At 35.2% G+C, this 16,125-nt stretch overlaps 2 protein-coding genes across 3 annotated transcripts; both read right to left on the bottom strand.

Moving 5' to 3' along the window:
* Positions 1-1,825: 1,825 nt before the first annotated feature.
* Positions 1,826-6,195, bottom strand: LOC146909108 (uncharacterized). Of its 2 annotated transcripts, XM_085730353.1 has the most exons (9): positions 5,985-6,195; positions 5,639-5,696; positions 5,500-5,544; positions 5,299-5,406; positions 5,041-5,175; positions 3,431-3,499; positions 3,218-3,352; positions 3,067-3,111; positions 1,826-2,993 (listed from the first exon to the last, which is right to left on the bottom strand). In XM_085730353.1, exons 1-9 carry the CDS (start codon positions 6,053-6,055, stop codon positions 2,079-2,081), a joined length of 1,581 nt encoding a protein of 526 aa, XP_085586479.1. In that variant the 5' UTR covers positions 6,056-6,195; the 3' UTR covers positions 1,826-2,078. The 2 variants fall into 2 exon arrangements, with proteins under 2 accessions (XP_085586479.1, XP_085586480.1); XM_085730354.1 differs by lacking the exon at positions 3,067-3,111.
* Positions 6,196-9,403: 3,208 nt separating this feature from the next.
* On the bottom strand, positions 9,404-13,920 carry LOC146909107 (uncharacterized). Its single transcript, XM_085730352.1, has 7 exons — positions 13,788-13,920; positions 13,596-13,682; positions 13,377-13,434; positions 13,004-13,048; positions 12,839-12,910; positions 12,663-12,737; positions 9,404-10,375 (listed from the first exon to the last, which is right to left on the bottom strand). The coding sequence occupies exons 1-7, from the start codon at positions 13,826-13,828 to the stop codon at positions 9,530-9,532; spliced, it is 1,224 nt and encodes a 407-aa protein (XP_085586478.1). The 5' UTR covers positions 13,829-13,920; the 3' UTR covers positions 9,404-9,529.
* Between the last annotated feature and the right edge of the window lie 2,205 nt (positions 13,921-16,125).

Below are 16,125 nucleotides of genomic sequence, written 5' to 3'. Positions count from 1 at the left end.
AGTTCTGATTTCCTTTTGCAGTTTGTGTTTAGCTTGCATATGGTACGAAAGAAAGAAAGGTTCTAATTATGTATGATGGTTTTGAGATTGAACCGAAAATTTGAGTTAAGGGTTAATGGTGTAGATGAATTTGGAAAAAGAAGAAGGTTGTGATGATGTTCGAAGCTTTGATGTGATTTCGAATTTGAGTTTGTTGTTTGGATTTACTTTTTGGAATTTGATGATGAACGTTGGTGTGTGAAGAGATTTGTTACGGTTGTGATGGAAAGGTTGAGTTCGGATTATGTGATGAAGCCGATCGGTTGTGTTATGGCTGGGAAGCAAAAGCAATTTTGAAAATAGGTGTTTGATCTAGATTATGTGATGATTATGAAAGTTAAAAAAATGGTTATCATTGTGGTTGTTGAATATTGGTTTGAATATGTTATGAATGTTACTGGAAAAAGAAGAATGGTTTAATGTGTTCTTGAGTAACTTTTGAGAAAAAGGGGTTTTGATCTTCTTTGGCCACTGCCGTTTATGAATAGTGTTCTTGAGAATGGTTTAATGTGCTCTTGTGATGAAGGATTGTATGGAGAATATGAAGGAAATAACAAAAAAAAAAAAAGCTCTCAACAAATGACAAAATGACACGTTTACCACATTTATCATTTTTTATTAAACATAACGAAAAACTAACGGAAGGGACCACTTTGGTAAACGGAGAGATACTTAAGGGATCAAATTGAGACAGTTTAAAGTTAAGGGACCAAAATGAAACGCAAAAATAAGTTAAGGGACCAAAGTCTGTATTTACCCTACAATTTTTTAGTTCTCCAAAATCAAGGTATTGTGTAATGAAATAAAATGAACCTCCAAAACTCTCCCCTCCAAACGTTCTTCTATTTCATCCGCTTACTCCTTTCTTTTTCTAAAGTCTTCCCCTCCTAAGTCTTTCATATATAAAATGTTTGTCATATCTCATAGTCATTCCTATCTTCTCAAGTTTGATGTAACATTCTCCATGATCTTGATTTTATTGTAGTAGTTGTTCATGACACACAAGAGCTCATCCTCAAGCAAACTCCTCAGTTTAAGAAAGATAACTACATAAGGAATTTCAGTTTCAATTCATGAAAACAATTTATGAAAAAGAAATATGGCATAAATACATAAAATAATAATGGAAATTTTAATGGATCTTAGAACCTGTATGCAAAGAATATTTTCAAAATATATCTTATAGAAATAGATAAAAGGACTTACACATGGAAACACGTTTGGAACTCAAATAGTTTACACCATTAAATGCTTCCATATATTAATCTGATTTTGTTCTAGCTATCCATGTGAGATTACAGTACTGCCTGCCAACCAAGTCAAATTTATTCAACAGCAGCAATATGAGACAAATTTTCCTTCAAAAAAAATAAAATAAAAAATATGAGACAAATTTATCCATTATATATGAATAGCAAATAATACAATATATGTATACACAAATAATGAAAACAAAAAGATAATCCTTGAATATAATTGAAATTGACACAATCAAATGTATAACTCTAGATTTTTACCATTTTGAGATGATCTAGAACAGTCATCACTTTGTATTCTTTATAAGTTAAAAGTTAAATTGAATTGTTATCACTTTCATTCCTCCTACATTCCACATTTAAGTAAACTGGAGGACAGTTAGATTTTTAACTAATATACATTGTTATATTCAAGGTAATTAAACTCAAGTGTGCTTATTTAATTCTCCATGGCTACTGAAATTAACTGATCTAGCATGCACTAATGAGAAAATCAACATTAGGAAGTACTGATATCAAAGACAGACAGAGACATTTAACACCTGATTATTTGCTGAAAGTAAATCAGTACATGTAATTACAGATTATAATAGTAACCATATCGGCTAAGGTAAATTACTAGGAACCAAATTGGCACAACAAACAACATTGGCTTCTATCTAGTGGAGAATTCAGATTAAAAAACAAAATCTACCGATCAAGGAAAAGTCAAAATAAGCCTTGTATTAAACTAGCCAATTGTTGATTGTACAAAATGGAAAATAATTTCAAGTTTAAAGTACGTCAAGGGGAACTGGATTGGGTAATCACCAACAACAGGCCCTCAAGTTCTTTCTTAGTCAACACTGCTAACTCGTAGTCAGACTGAAGATTCCTTAGAGTTTTCACCGTCTGATTCACCTCATCACGAAGGGCATTGATGTTGTCGACACGCTTCTTCTCCGAATTGATAAAGACAGCCATACCTGTGTTGGCTTCAGCTAGTTCCGCCTCAGCTAAGGCCAATTGCTTCTTGAGTTGCTCAACTTTCTCTTCAGCCTTGACCTTAACTGCCTCTTGCTGCTTTTTATTTACCACAATCTTTTCTTTTTGTTCTTTGAGAGGAAGGAGCTTCTTCACCAAGTCCTCTTTGGCATTCACCGCTTGCTCGTAAACAGGAAGGGTGGCTGTTAAGAAAGCATTCTTCGAGGCATGAAGGGATAGAAAGTTGTTGACCTGCTCAAGTGTACTTTGGCCTGAGAGAGGCAACCGTTGCTTGAGAGGCTTGAGTTTTTCAACTAGCCTCCTCATCTGGTCGAATGCTGAGGTGTCAGCAGAAGCGACGTCCAATGGCTTCGACATTAGTCTCTTCAGTTCTTTGAAAAGTTCCATGGCTTCCGAGTCACTAGAATCAAGCCCAGCAAACACAGAAGCTGTAGGACTTGAGTCATTCAGCAACGAAAGCAAGTCATCTGCGGGGTCAGCGTCGCCAGTGTCCCCATTACACGCTTGCTTAACCTGGTGAAGTAGGTCATCCCTTGGATCTTGATCAGGGTGAACATCCTGGAAACCCCCTTCTGACGTGACCATTTCTTTGGGAATGACTACTTGGTCCTTCATGACTACATCTACAGATGGAGAGACATTTGTTTGTGGGTTTGCGAACACGACAGGATCAGAAATCGGCAAAGGCTGAACTTCTAATGCCGGCGGAACTTTCTGCAAGATATAAACCAAGGGTTAGACATGTCCGTAAGCTATGATAAGAAAAGAAGATAATGTGCCACATTACCTCAACAGTAACTGTTTGAACGTTTTTAACATCACCAACATAGTTCTTGGGGAAAATCATGGTGATGTGTTGTAAACAAAAGAAATATTGTCAACATAGATCCACATTAAATGTTTTAAATCTGTGAAGGAAAAACGAGTAAAAAACTCACCTGTCTCGAATCCAAAGATTGAGTCAGAGTAGCAGGCGCCTGTGGGCCAAAAGGCTTCGACTGGACTTGGATTTCAGGCGACAGCGAAGACTCATTAGGAGAGGAAGTTGAGGGGGAGATAGAAATTTCCAACACCTGGAAGAAAAAAACAAATTGGCAGTCAGTCACCATTACGAGATAAAAATAGTTATAACAGGGGAAAGAATGTTATACCTCAGATGGGCAACCTTGGGTGGAAGTGCCGACCATTTGTTTTACCTTCTTAGTCCTTGATGTAGGTATCTGTTAATGACAAAAATTCCTAAATTTGACTTTGGTTTCAAAACTTGGAAGGTATCTGTTAATGGCAAAAATTCTAAGACACCCAATCGATAATTCCTAATAGTCTCGTAGGTATAATTTAAAGAAAAATTCAAGAAATAAAAACATGTGAACAAGAAAAATGATGGTCAATACAACATTGAGTAAGCATAAGTAAGATACAAGAAGATAGTTGACAAGTAGATGAAACCAACTTCTGTCAAAAAAAAGTAGATGAAACCAACATGGGTCGACAACCATGTAGTACAAGCAAATTCGACATGACAACACAAATAAGTGTTGGTCAGCCTTTAGACCATTAACACTGATAACCACCAAATTAGTGAATAATTGCCACGAGTGTGGCCTTCCACGTAGTGGGCAGTTACCTAGTTAACTTTTTTATAAACACTAGTTCGAAAAAATATAATTGAGGTAGAATACTTACATTGTGAAGTCTACTCATAAACCGAAAACAAATTCAAACTCTCAGAATTTAAGTATGCCTTCCAATGTCTTTAAATTCTTTTAATATTCAGCAATTTACGTTCAACTAATTTAATTTCTAGTCTTTTTTAGTTTTCAAAAATTTCCATGTCGAGTCCCTAACTTTTTAGCACAGTCCATCATTCCTTTACATTTCACACAATTTATATTCTATCATTTTAAAACATTTCACGTTTCGAGTCAATTTAAGTTTCATGTCAGAGTGAACTACTGTCACTTACTTTCCTGCTTTCGCGCTTTTTACAGTTTCATTTGTTCTTTGAGATTTACCATTAACTCATTTTCGACCTAAACAGTTTTTACAACACATACTCATACGCACGTAAGGTCTCATAGGTTACCAATTAATTTGTCCAAGATATTGTGATAGCACTAATTTAAAAATTCATTGGCCGATTTGGCACACTTCACAGTTACCATGACAAATTTGTCAAAATGCATAAGCCTTTAAATCCAAACAAAGTGAATAAACACACCGTAATAACATATTCTTCCACCTCTTCATTAATCTTTGGCTTATACCAATGCAACACACCATTTCTCATTAGACATTAATAATTCTCACTTTAAATTCTATATTTAAATTCCAACACAAACAAACATTTGACATGTTTACTTAAACCCTATTTTAGAAAACACTTGTAATGCAGCCTTCTCAAGTTTTCAAAAGAGATAATTGAAGGATACATGGCATATGTATGCTTGTGTCTGTTTGAAGTTCAAATTCAAATTTTGAAGTAAACATTGTTAATGGCGAACAAGGGCAAACGAGATGGTTCAAAGATACATAGAAAAGGTGCAGATTGTGTAATGAAGGAAGGTAAGTGCAGTCCAAAGATTAACAAAGAGGTAAGAGCAAATGGTATAGATTTCACTTCTCTCTCACACTATTTATACCCTCATCATCCTCATCCTAAAGTACATAAACAAATCAATGAGGCATAAACCAACACAACCATCAATATTAACACCTAACAAGGAAACACTCAAACACATAAGAATGAAACGAATCTTACCTCATCATCCTCCTCCTCCTCCTCCTCATTGTCGTAGTCGTCGTCATCATCATCATCACTGTCATCATCATCATCATTGACTCTAGAATTTGACTTGACAGAACTTTTTCTGCTAGAGGATTTTTTTCCGGCAACCTAATACATCGAAAATACTTCAGTCAACAATAAAAAAAAAAAAAATCCAGTCCAAGTGAAATCAGAACATCAAAAATTTACAGTTGCAGACCAATGATGAAAAGATAAAAATAAAGTAATTACCAAATTAGTATTATTGCAGGCCATCAGAACCTTCTTATTGTAGGCATTGATGGCCTTCGTATATTCCATTTTCTTCTTTTCTGCATCAGCAATGTAAGGAGCCTTGTCCTGAAATACACATAAACCGCAAAAAGATATTAAAATCAAACATAAACTAGCATTTTGAAAATTTCTTCAGTCAAACAGAAGCAAATTACTCACAGCATTAGACATCGATTTCCATTTTTCACCGGCAGCTTTACCAACCTAATTGAAATTTGATCGCAATAAGAGAACTCGAAACTACTTTAAATTTAAAAAATCGCGAAAGATGAAAACAAAACTAAATCACACAACTCACCACAGAGACGTATATATTGTGTGGATTTTCCTTCTTGAACCTCACTCTGAAGTCAGACCTGCAACCATAACAAAATTAGAAAAAATGCAGCTACAATCAACAACTAATCGACATTCACCGCAACAATGTTACAGATTTCCATGTGTAAGGAGTGCTTCATAAACCCAACTTCCAGTGAAAATCACATGTGTCAAAAATGATTTTTTTATGAAAAACTATTAAAAAAAAAATACAATGACATACTAAAAATGACTTTTTATGATAAGCTTTTTAAACCAAATTCTCATTCGAAGCAGTTTTTAAGAAATTATTTTGTTAAATCGGCGGTAACAAACAAAGTCATTACATGAAAAGAAAGAAAGGAGACTGAGGCCTCTTCGGCTTCGATGGATCAGACTTAGCTTTCTTCGTAGCCATTATGATTGTAGAGAGAAAAGAGTGAGGAAGAAGGTACTGTGGCTGCGTTTTTGTGTTTTGATTATTTCACAATTCACGAAACGTAAGTTTGATGTAGTACACTACAGGGTTTGTTTGTGTTTGGCAGATTCATTTATCACAATGTTGATTACTGTATAGTGCCAAATTTTATATTGGAAAGAGATATAAAATTAATGATATAGGAAAAAGTGATTAACATAATAGAAAGAGGTGAGAGTAACAAGAAAGACATTGGGACGAACACTTTAAGTTGGAAAACAACTTTCATGACGACATGTTGGTACTTGTGGAAGTGGAGGAATAAAACTATTTTTGAAGCTGATTTTATTAGGCCGAACAACCCAATTTCTTTAATTTGGAGATTTGTCCAAGATATTGAAGATTGTAACCTGGAGCTTGTTCGTAAAGGTCCAAAGTTGAATGAAATCATCTATATAGGTTGGAAGCGGCCTCAAGAAGGTTGGATCAAGCTTAATAGTGATGGTGCTTGCAAGGATATGGGGGTTATTGCTGGATGTGGCGGCCTTTTTCGTGATTCAGACGGTAGATGGATCAAAGGCTACACTAAGAAGATTGGAGCTTGTGATGCCTTACATGCTGAGATGTGGGGGTTATATTTGGGTTTGGATATGGCTTGGAGGGAACATTACTCTCATCTTATAGTGGAAAGTGATTCAAAGATTTTGATCGACATGATCTCTGATAATTTCAAGTTCAATGGGAATATTCCTGTTTTAGTTCACCGGATCCGGAAGCTGCTGAAGATGAGTTGGAATGTTCAACTCAACCATACTTGGCGTGAAGGAAATAGGAGTGCTGATTGGCTCGCTAATTTAAGCATTTCTACAGATCACTTTAATTTTCTAGTGTTGGAGTCTCCTCCTTGTGAGGTCAAAAGAATCCTTTTTGATGATTTATCCGGGGCTTGCATGCCTAGGAATGTTCGATTAGCTTCTTAGTTTTGTTTTTTTTTTGGGCTTTGCCCTCTCTTGTACCAAAAAAAAAAAAAAAAGAGTATGATAGTAAAAAAATCATAAATGAGTAGTATATTGATTTTTTTTTTTTTGACACGATAGTATATTGATATTGTAAAGTGATATCAATATTACTATTGATATTTTTGATCCTCCTATTTTAAAATTCAACAATTTTTGTCCCTTCATCATATTTTTAAATTAGGATTAATAGTGTTTTACCCTCAGTAATTAGCATGGCAATGGGGCGGGGTGGGGACGGGTTTTACCTTCCTCGTCCCCATATCCGATTCTCATATACTTACCCGTTACCTTACCTATATTCAACAGGGATGAGAAATTGAATCTCATCCCCGTCCCCGAAGGGTTCGGGTATCCCCGCCCCATCTCATCCCCACATTGAATAATTTTTTTATTAAAAAATAGAAGTTTTTTGGCATCCCCAAGAGCAATGTTGTAATACATTATCCAACAATGCGCTCACTTTATCATTTGTATGACAGAATGATTTAGTTGGTCTTTAAATATCAATGGTAGTCTTTATTAACATGACAATTATCAAACAAAATAACATGACATATAAACATAAAGTAATTTTTTACATTTGGGACGGATTTGGGTATGGGTTCGGGGTGGGTATCTATATACCCTTACCCGTCCCATACCCGAGTTTTGAAATCGGGAAAAACCCATACCCATATCCAAACCCAGTCAAAACGAGGAAAACCGGTCAAATTGAGTTTGGTTCGGATGGGTAACCGTGGGTATGGGTTTTGTTGCTATGCCTACCTGTAATATAGGTCACTTTTGGTTTTTACCCCTGTAAAAAAAATAAAAAATTTAGATTCCGTCCTTGTAAAATAAAGATTCTTCAGAAATAGCCCCTAACCCATTCAATTCATCAGATTCGCTGATGTGGCGTTGATATGGCACGTTGACTAAGCATTTTTTGATTACGTGGCATTGTGACTGTATAATTAATTTTATTTTTTTATTAAATTGGATTAAATTAATTGATTAAAAAAGTCATTTAAATTTTTTTTTATAAGATCTTCATCCTCACCAACAACATGTTCATCATCTTCATCCCTTTTAATATTCATATTCTTCATTATTCTTAAACTAACAAACTCAATATATCCTTCAACATCAACAACACTTCCTCTTCTCTCAACACAAGAACAGCAACAAGAACACAAGAACAACAACACATCAACAACACAAATCTTCATCGACACATTTTCTGGATCTAGACATAGAATTTATTTGATTTATTTGTTTTGTATTGTACCTTCCTAGTGAACAAATTTTTTAGTAATAATTGAATCAGAGACAAACACAACAACAATTACAAGTTCTAAAAAAAACCACTTTATCGATTATGGAGGAGGGAAAAATTGAGAGAGAGAAATCGTTCTATAATGAGAGAGCAGAAATCCATTAACCCTTTTCTTCTTCACTCAAACACAACAACAATTACCAGTTTTCTTCACTCTCCAAATCCCTAACCCTTTTAACTTTCAACTAAAAAGAAAATTCCCAAATCCATACACAACAACAATTTAGAGCCCGTTTGTTATAGCTCTTTTAAGAAAAAAAAATCACTTTTTTTAAAAAAATAATCACATTTAAGAGTTTTGCATCCGTTTGTTACAGATTTAAAAAAAAAATCAGAATCTAAAAATAATCTAAAAACAACTTCAAATGAGAAGCTGTTAAGAGCAGCTTCTCAAAAAATAGATTTTTTTTAGAGGAGAGAGAAAATATGATTTAAAAGATTGAACTAATTTTGTAACAAAAAATCCCTTTTATATAGTTGTATCAAAACAAACTAGATTATTTGTTTAAAAAAAGTGATTTTTATTACGGTAAACAAACGCAAAATAGATTCTGATTTTTCACAAAATCTCTAAAATATAATCTCTAAATTATTTTATGTCAAAATCACTTTTATTTTAATCCGTAACAAACGGACCCTTATTCTATTCTCTTCTCCCTCTATTCCCAATTGTGAACCAAATCAAAATCAAATCCAACACACAACACAAGGAGATCACTGGGAGGACTTTGACCAAATTTTGGATGTGGCATTGCAAACACCAACTTCCATTTTCAAAACGTTGGTATAAAGAACATTTTCAACTTCAAAACTGTTTAGGGAAAAATATTAACAATTAACATACTAATATTTGTCATTCAAAAAAAAAAAAAACATCAAGACAAATGAAAGACAGACATTATTTTTTAGGGGAAAGACAGTCAGAGATATCGAACACCTGATTATTTGCTGAAAGTAAATCAGTCCATTTAAGAAGTGATTATACTAGAAACCCTGTTAGTTAAGGTAAATTACTAGACAACAAGAGGAGAATTCAAATTAAAATACTAAACGACCAAGGAAAATTCAAAATAAACATTGTATTAAACTAGCCAATTGTCGACTGTACAAAATGGAAAATAATTTCAAGTTAAAAGTACGTCAAGGGGAACTGGATTGGGTAATCACCAACAACAGGTCCTCAAGTTCTTTCTTAGTTGATACTGCTAACTCATAGTCAGACTGAAGATTCCTTAGAGTTTTCGCAGTCTGATTCACCTCGTCACGAAGGGCATTGATGCTGTCGACACGCTTCTTCTCCAAATTGATAAAGACATCAATACCAGTGTTGGCTTTAGCTAATTCCGCCTCAGCTAAGGTCAATTGCTTCTTGAGTTGGTCAACTTTCTCTTCAGCCTTGACCTTAATTGTCTCTTGCTGTTTTTTGTTTAATGCAATCTTTTCTTTTTGTTCTTTGAGAGGAAGGAGCTTCTTCACCAAGTCGTCTTTGGAATTCACCGCTTGCTTGTAAACAGGAAGGGTAGCTGTTAAGAAAGCATTCTTTGAGGCATGAAGGGATAGAAAATCGTCGATCTGCTCAAGAGTACTTTGGCTTGAGAGAGGCAGTTGTTGCTTTAGAGGCTTGAGTTCTCCAACTAGCCTCCTCATCTGATTGAATGCAAAGGTGTCAGCAGAAGCAACGTCCAAAGGCTTCGACACTAGTCTCTTCAGTTCTTTAAAAAGTTCCATGGCTACACTAGAATCAATCCCAGCAGCCGCGGAGGACCGACCAGAAAACGCAGAAGCTGCAGGACTTGAGTTGCTCAGCAAAGAAAGCAAGTCATCTGCGGGGTCAGCATTGTCAGTGTCGCCAATACGCTCTTGCTGAACCTGGTGAAGTAGGTTATCTGTTGGACCCAAAGGCTTCGACTGTACCCCTCGGATTTCAGGCAACAACGAAGACTTGTCGACAGAGGAAGTTGAGGGGGAAGGAGGCAATTTCCTCACCTGGAAGAGAAAACAAATTGGCAGTCAGTCACCATTACGGGATATAAACAGTTATAATTGGGGCTAGAATGGTACACCTTAGAGGGCCAACCTTGGAAGTACCAACCATTTGTGTTACATTATTAGTCCTTGATGCAGGACAAGACACATTACTGTCACCGGACTGAAGATAAAAAAGGAGTTACGTAACCATGTAAACTTAAAAGTCGTTTTCTTTTGTCTGCCAATGGTAGTACTGTCGCTTCTTGTTGACTTAATAGGGAGGGGTTGACCCAAAGGCACAGCTAAAAACAAAATATAGAGGTTGTCAAAAAATGATGACACAGTTGAAGAAAGAAACTAAAGATTACCTTGATAAAACATTATAGTCGAAATGGAACCAACGTCCAACTTGCTAGAAAGATCCTCAAACTGACCAGAAAAGGTAGCCTCCCTATGAAATTTATCAGACAGGTTGGTACTAGATTGATAAGCCCTTTCAAGGGGAAGAAATTACCAGCACCGTTCGGTCGACCAAAAACCAGTCGGTCAAACCAAAGATGCACACAACCTGAGCACTGGTTTTGTTATAAGGAAGCTTCTTAAAATTTGGAATTAAAGGTCTCTCATCCTAGTGCATACGCATTCTAGAATAATGCTTGTCATCGTGTACCTTTTTAAGTATAGCCAAGACTTTATTAACAGTTTTAATAGTCACAAAGGATCGTTGTGGGTACCATTTAAGCCTATAACGTTTTTGAAAGGCTCGTATATCCGCAATATGCTCAACTTGGGTTTCACTTGAAGACACTGCAAGCTGCGTAAGAGATGTGTCAGCCCTGACCAAACAGCCGGCCAAATCCAAATGGTTGGGGGCATAAAACTTCTTCCAACAAGCAGAAAACCCTTTGCAAGCCTCATGTGTGCTGCCAAAGGTCAATAGTCGAAGCGATTTCAACCAATCGTTATTGGTGTCAATGATCTTGTCGAATTCCTTCGCCTCAACCCCAAGCACACTATTGGTACTTCAGCATAATTTCAGAAGGACAAGGAGTGGCTTGACATGAACCCATTTGTCGAGCACAGGTACTAGGGAGGAAAGCAGACACATGACCGGAATTGAATTCTGGGAAACTGGCCAATACATTACAAAGAAAATGACTTCATACTTTTTGACAGTCAGTATCAGCAGGATAAATGGGTTTGGTAAACCAAGAAGGACCGCGAGAACGAGCGACCAAAGGTTGGAAGTTTATGTTGGACAAAGTTGTGTATGTAACTTCAACTAATTTAATTTCAAGTATTTCCATTTTGAGTCCCTTACTTTTCAGCAGTTTTTACATTCCATCCTGCGTTTACATTTCATACGATTTACCTTCTATCATTTTAAAAAATTTCATGTTTCAAGTAAATTTAAGTTCGACATCGATCGAACTACTGTCATATACTTTCCTGCTTTCATGTTTTTTACAGTTTCATTCTTTCTTTGAGACTTACTATTAACTTTTTTTTCAAACCTAAACACTTCCACTGACACACTCACATGGTAGCATAGGTTACCAATTAACTTGTTCAAGATATCGTGATCGCCTTGATTTAAACTTTCACTGGTTGTTGGTTTGGCACTCTTGACAGTTAACCAAAAATCACTGTAAAAAGAATCGATACCCTTGCTACCATGACAAATTTATCAAAATACATAAGCCTTTAAATCCAAACATGCCATAATAACATATTATTTCACCTCTTCATTAATCTTTGGCTTGCACCAATGCAACATACCATAATAACATATTATTTCACCTCTTCATTAATCTTTGGCTTGCACCAATGCAACGCACCATTTCTTATCGCACAATCTCCAACCCAGTCATACATGTTAAGTATATGTGTCATACACATAAATAATTCTCACTTTAAATTTTAGATTTAAATTCCAACACAAACAAGCATTTGACATGTTTACTTCAACCCTATCTTTGCAAATATTTGCCATGTATCCTTCAACCATCTCTTTTACACTTGTTTGCAGCAGAGAGAATTGAAGGACAAATAGAAAATGTATGCGCGTGTTTGAAGTTCAAATTTAAATTTAGATTTTAAAGTAAACATTATTAATGGCCAACAAGGGAAAAAGAGATGGTTGGTGGAGATTGTTTCCCCCATACTTTCACTCCTCTGTCACATTATTTATTCTCTCATCATCCTCACCCTAAAGTACATAAACAAATCAATAAAGTCATAAACCAACACAACCATCAATATGAACACCTAACAAAGAAACACATAAGAGCAAGAAGAATCTTACATCATCTTCCTCCTCATCCTTGACTCCAGACTCTGACTTGTCAAAACTTCTTTCACCAAGCAATTCTGTCAACAGCTAATACATCAAAACTTATTCAATCAACAATAACAAAAAATCCAGTCCAAGATAAAAATAAAGCAATCACCAATTCACTATTGTAGGCAATCGGTCAGAACCTTACTATTGTAGGCATGCAGCTCATATTCCTCTTTCTTCTTTTCTGCCATAGCAATGTAAGGAGCCTTGTCCTGAAATACACATAAACCACAAAACAATATTAAAATCAAACGTGAACTAGCATTTTGAAAATTTGTTCACTCAAATAGAAGCAAATTACTCACAGCATTCGACATCGATTTCCATTTTTGACCGCCAGCTTTACCAACCTAATTGAAATTCACAGCAAATCACATAAGAGAACTCGAAACAATTACAAAAATAGAAGAGTTTAATTGATATACACTGTCAGTGTAAAAATCATTCGATAATGTACTGACGGATCACTTAATGAGTTAACAACACACGACTTTTCATACCTCATTAATTGATGTGGAAATTCATCATTAGGTGCATGCATACAAAATTTGTATACTGACAGTGTATATAAGCGGACGCCATTTAGTGGAATAAGGCTTGGATGTTATTTTTGACAATGTATATAAATTAAACTCAAAATAAAAAAGGATGAAAGTAAAACTAGATGACAAAACTCACAACAGCGACGGATGTATTGAATGGATTTTTCGCCATGAACATCACTCTGAAATCAGACCTGTAAACATAACAAAACAAAAAAAACTCAGCTAGAATCAGAACTAATCAATTAATCGACATTCATCGAAACAAGTTCTTTACGCGAGAAGATTAAACATTTAATAACAACAGCAGGTAAAAACAGAAGTAGTTTGGAGAATGTTGATGAATGGAACTTACATGAACAGAAAGAAAGGAGATGGATGGCTCTGAAACCTGAAAGGATCCTTCTTAGCTTTCTTAAACTCCTTTGGACTGGTTTCAAACCTAACGAACAAAATGAAAACAACGAATTGAAGAATTTAATTTAACAAATGAAAAAGAGAAAAGGTGAAAGTAAGAATGCGAAAAAAATGGAAATGATGAACTCACCGGTTATTGGAGGGTTTTGCGTCGGCGGTGGTTTTAGGCATGGCGGAAAATGTAGCGATAAACGGTGTGTGAGAGAGAGAGAGAGATAGAGAGAGAGTGTGTGTGAGGGGTTTTGAGAGGGAGAAAAGGAAACAATGGTGGGTTTCTGGTTTCGAAAATTAATATAGTTTAGGGTTAATAGGTTTTACCCCTGTAATATACTAGGTCATTTTCGGGTTTCCTTCCTGTAGATTTTTTTTTATTTACCCCTAATAGGCCAAACAAAAACGAAAATTTCTTGAAAAAAAAAATAAAATTGGTTTTTGTTTGGCCTACTAGGGGTAAATCAAAACAATTTTTTTTTAAAGGGGTGTAAATAAAAAAAAATATTTAGAGGGGAAAACCGAAAATGACATATATTACAAGGGGTAAAGACCTATTAACCCTATAGTTTATGATATTTTGACTCGTTTGAATCGACTTATTTTTAAGTTTTTATCAATATGAGTTACAACAAGCAAATTTTATGGTACAAAGACATTCATCTATGATCACAAATACAATAATGATGGAAAATGCTAACAAGTGGCCTAAGGGTAAGGGTAGTGTTTAAACATTTAAAAGTAGCAATTTTTGAATCGAAAATTGTACGGTTACAACTCTAACAAGCGTTTGACTTGTATTTCCAAGACATAATTTCTTTATGAGTTCCTTAAACAATGCATTTAGTGCGTACTTTTTAGCAAGACTCATAAACAATGCATTTAGTGCGTACTTTTTAGCAAGACTCATAAATGAATAGTGTTTGATCACACATACATAAAAATGTACATTTCCTCAAAAGAGGAGTGATATGGACACTCTCTTTCTAACACTCTCTACCACCCACTCTTTTATTGAGTGAAATACATGTGGGTACCACACATGGAAATGGATCCTACATAATGTGGTGAGACCCACATAGGTTTCACCCAATAGAAGAGTGACTGTTAGAGAGAGTGCTAGAAAGAGAGTCTTCCTATAGCATTTCTCTTCCTCAAAATACTATCAATTTCATTTACTAAATATACATCTTTCTTTTCTTTCACTTTTTCACTTATTCCAAACAACCTAAAAATCATCTTACTTTCTATTCACTTTCATTCCTTAATCATTTTCTTTCCTCTCACCATCCAAACATAGCCTAAAGCAAGTATCATATATACAAAATTTTAGTTGAAAGGAAAAGCTTCGTTTTTTTTTTATTCAGATTAAAAAAATCTTCCTTATTTATGTCATAACTACATAATTATCGGGCATAGCATTGATTACTGCAAGAGGAGCAAATAAAGACGAGGTGAATATTGATGATGTTTTGAGGCTAAGATCAAAATAAATCCCATGAGAGCATAAAAATATTGAACTCCAAAGTTGTCAATAATGTTGCAAGAAATAGCAACAAAACATTCACTCCGGAGATAACTTTGAATGAAGTTGCAATCATGTTATTGCTAATAATAACACTTTGCTATCCATGTTATTCAGGCTAAACTTAATGGAAATTTGGCTCTGAATATGACAGTTTCAACTTAACCACAAAATAGGGATGATTTTAATGCAGAAATAGAAACCCCATTTGATCAAGAAAATATTGAGAAGAATTGTGATGATGATTCAAACTTTGTTGACACTTTCTTTCGAGAGGATCATGAAGAGGAAGTGATTGCATATTCATTTCTTTTAGGAGGTAGTTTCATAGTGGTGGCAAACTTTAACTTGTTAAACTTCAATGCAAATGTAAATGTTACTTATGACATGCAAGTTTTTGGGTTTTCTCTACTATGATCCAACAAGTTATGGATTTTGTTGTGAATTCGATGAAAACTCACACCAATAACAAACTTGATGTGTGAAGCAAGTGATAGTCAAGCAACCAAACAAAGTGTATGGAATAGTTATAAACACAAGCCAAAAGTAGAAAACAGTGAGAGAGAAAAGAAGAGAGAACACAAAAGAATTTGTTGACTCAGTTCGGTCCAAATTGACCTAGTCTGAGGGAGAGAGCAGCCCTCCGTTTCACTATAATGATGAGTAACCTTACAAAAGAGATATCAATGGGTTACAAGAATAAGTCTCCCGCCTAATTCTACCCAAAGCCCCAATCTCTTCCCGTAACCAATAGACTCAATCCTAATAGTGTTTCCCAAGGTGAATCAACCCTCAAACCCTAGTGTTTGTTGCCAAAGAGACAAACTCTGTACAAACCCTAGTTTTGTTGTTGCCTTTCTAAACCCTTGTTTCAGCCCCCTCTATCTCAAAGTTTATTCTGATACAAGGTCTATATTTATAGTAAAAGTATCGCTTAAAATTTGGAACAAAT

The sequence above is a fragment of the Medicago sativa genome, chromosome 7 (assembly GCF_051527215.1).
Source record: "Medicago sativa cultivar Bolivia chromosome 7, Bolivia_mono, whole genome shotgun sequence".
NCBI classification, from domain to species: Eukaryota; Viridiplantae; Streptophyta; class Magnoliopsida; order Fabales; family Fabaceae; genus Medicago; species Medicago sativa.
The sequence above is the reverse complement of the archived record's forward strand: the minus strand, read 5'-3'. Positions and strand labels throughout refer to the sequence as shown.

Excerpts from the sequence above, each read along its gene's own strand:
- LOC146909108 (XM_085730353.1), bottom strand. The coding sequence starts at position 6,055 with ATGGCTACGAAGAAAGCTAAGTCTGATCCATCGAAGCCGAAGAGGCCT. Across the intron at positions 5,697-5,984 it reads TCTCCTTTCTTTCTTTTCAT|GTCTGACTTCAGAGTGAGGT; the intron begins GTAATGACTTTG and ends TTATGGTTGCAG. Across the intron at positions 3,353-3,430 it reads CCCAAGGTTGCCCATCTGAG|GTGTTGGAAATTTCTATCTC; the intron begins GTATAACATTCT and ends TTTTTCTTCCAG.
- LOC146909107 (XM_085730352.1), bottom strand. The coding sequence starts at position 13,828 with ATGCCTAAAACCACCGCCGACGCAAAACCCTCCAATAACCG. Across the intron at positions 12,738-12,838 it reads TGCATGCCTACAATAGTAAG|CTGTTGACAGAATTGCTTGG; the intron begins GTTCTGACCGAT and ends TTGATGTATTAG. Across the intron at positions 10,376-12,662 it reads AGGATGAGGAGGAAGATGAT|GTGAGGAAATTGCCTCCTTC; the intron begins GTAAGATTCTTC and ends TTTCTCTTCCAG.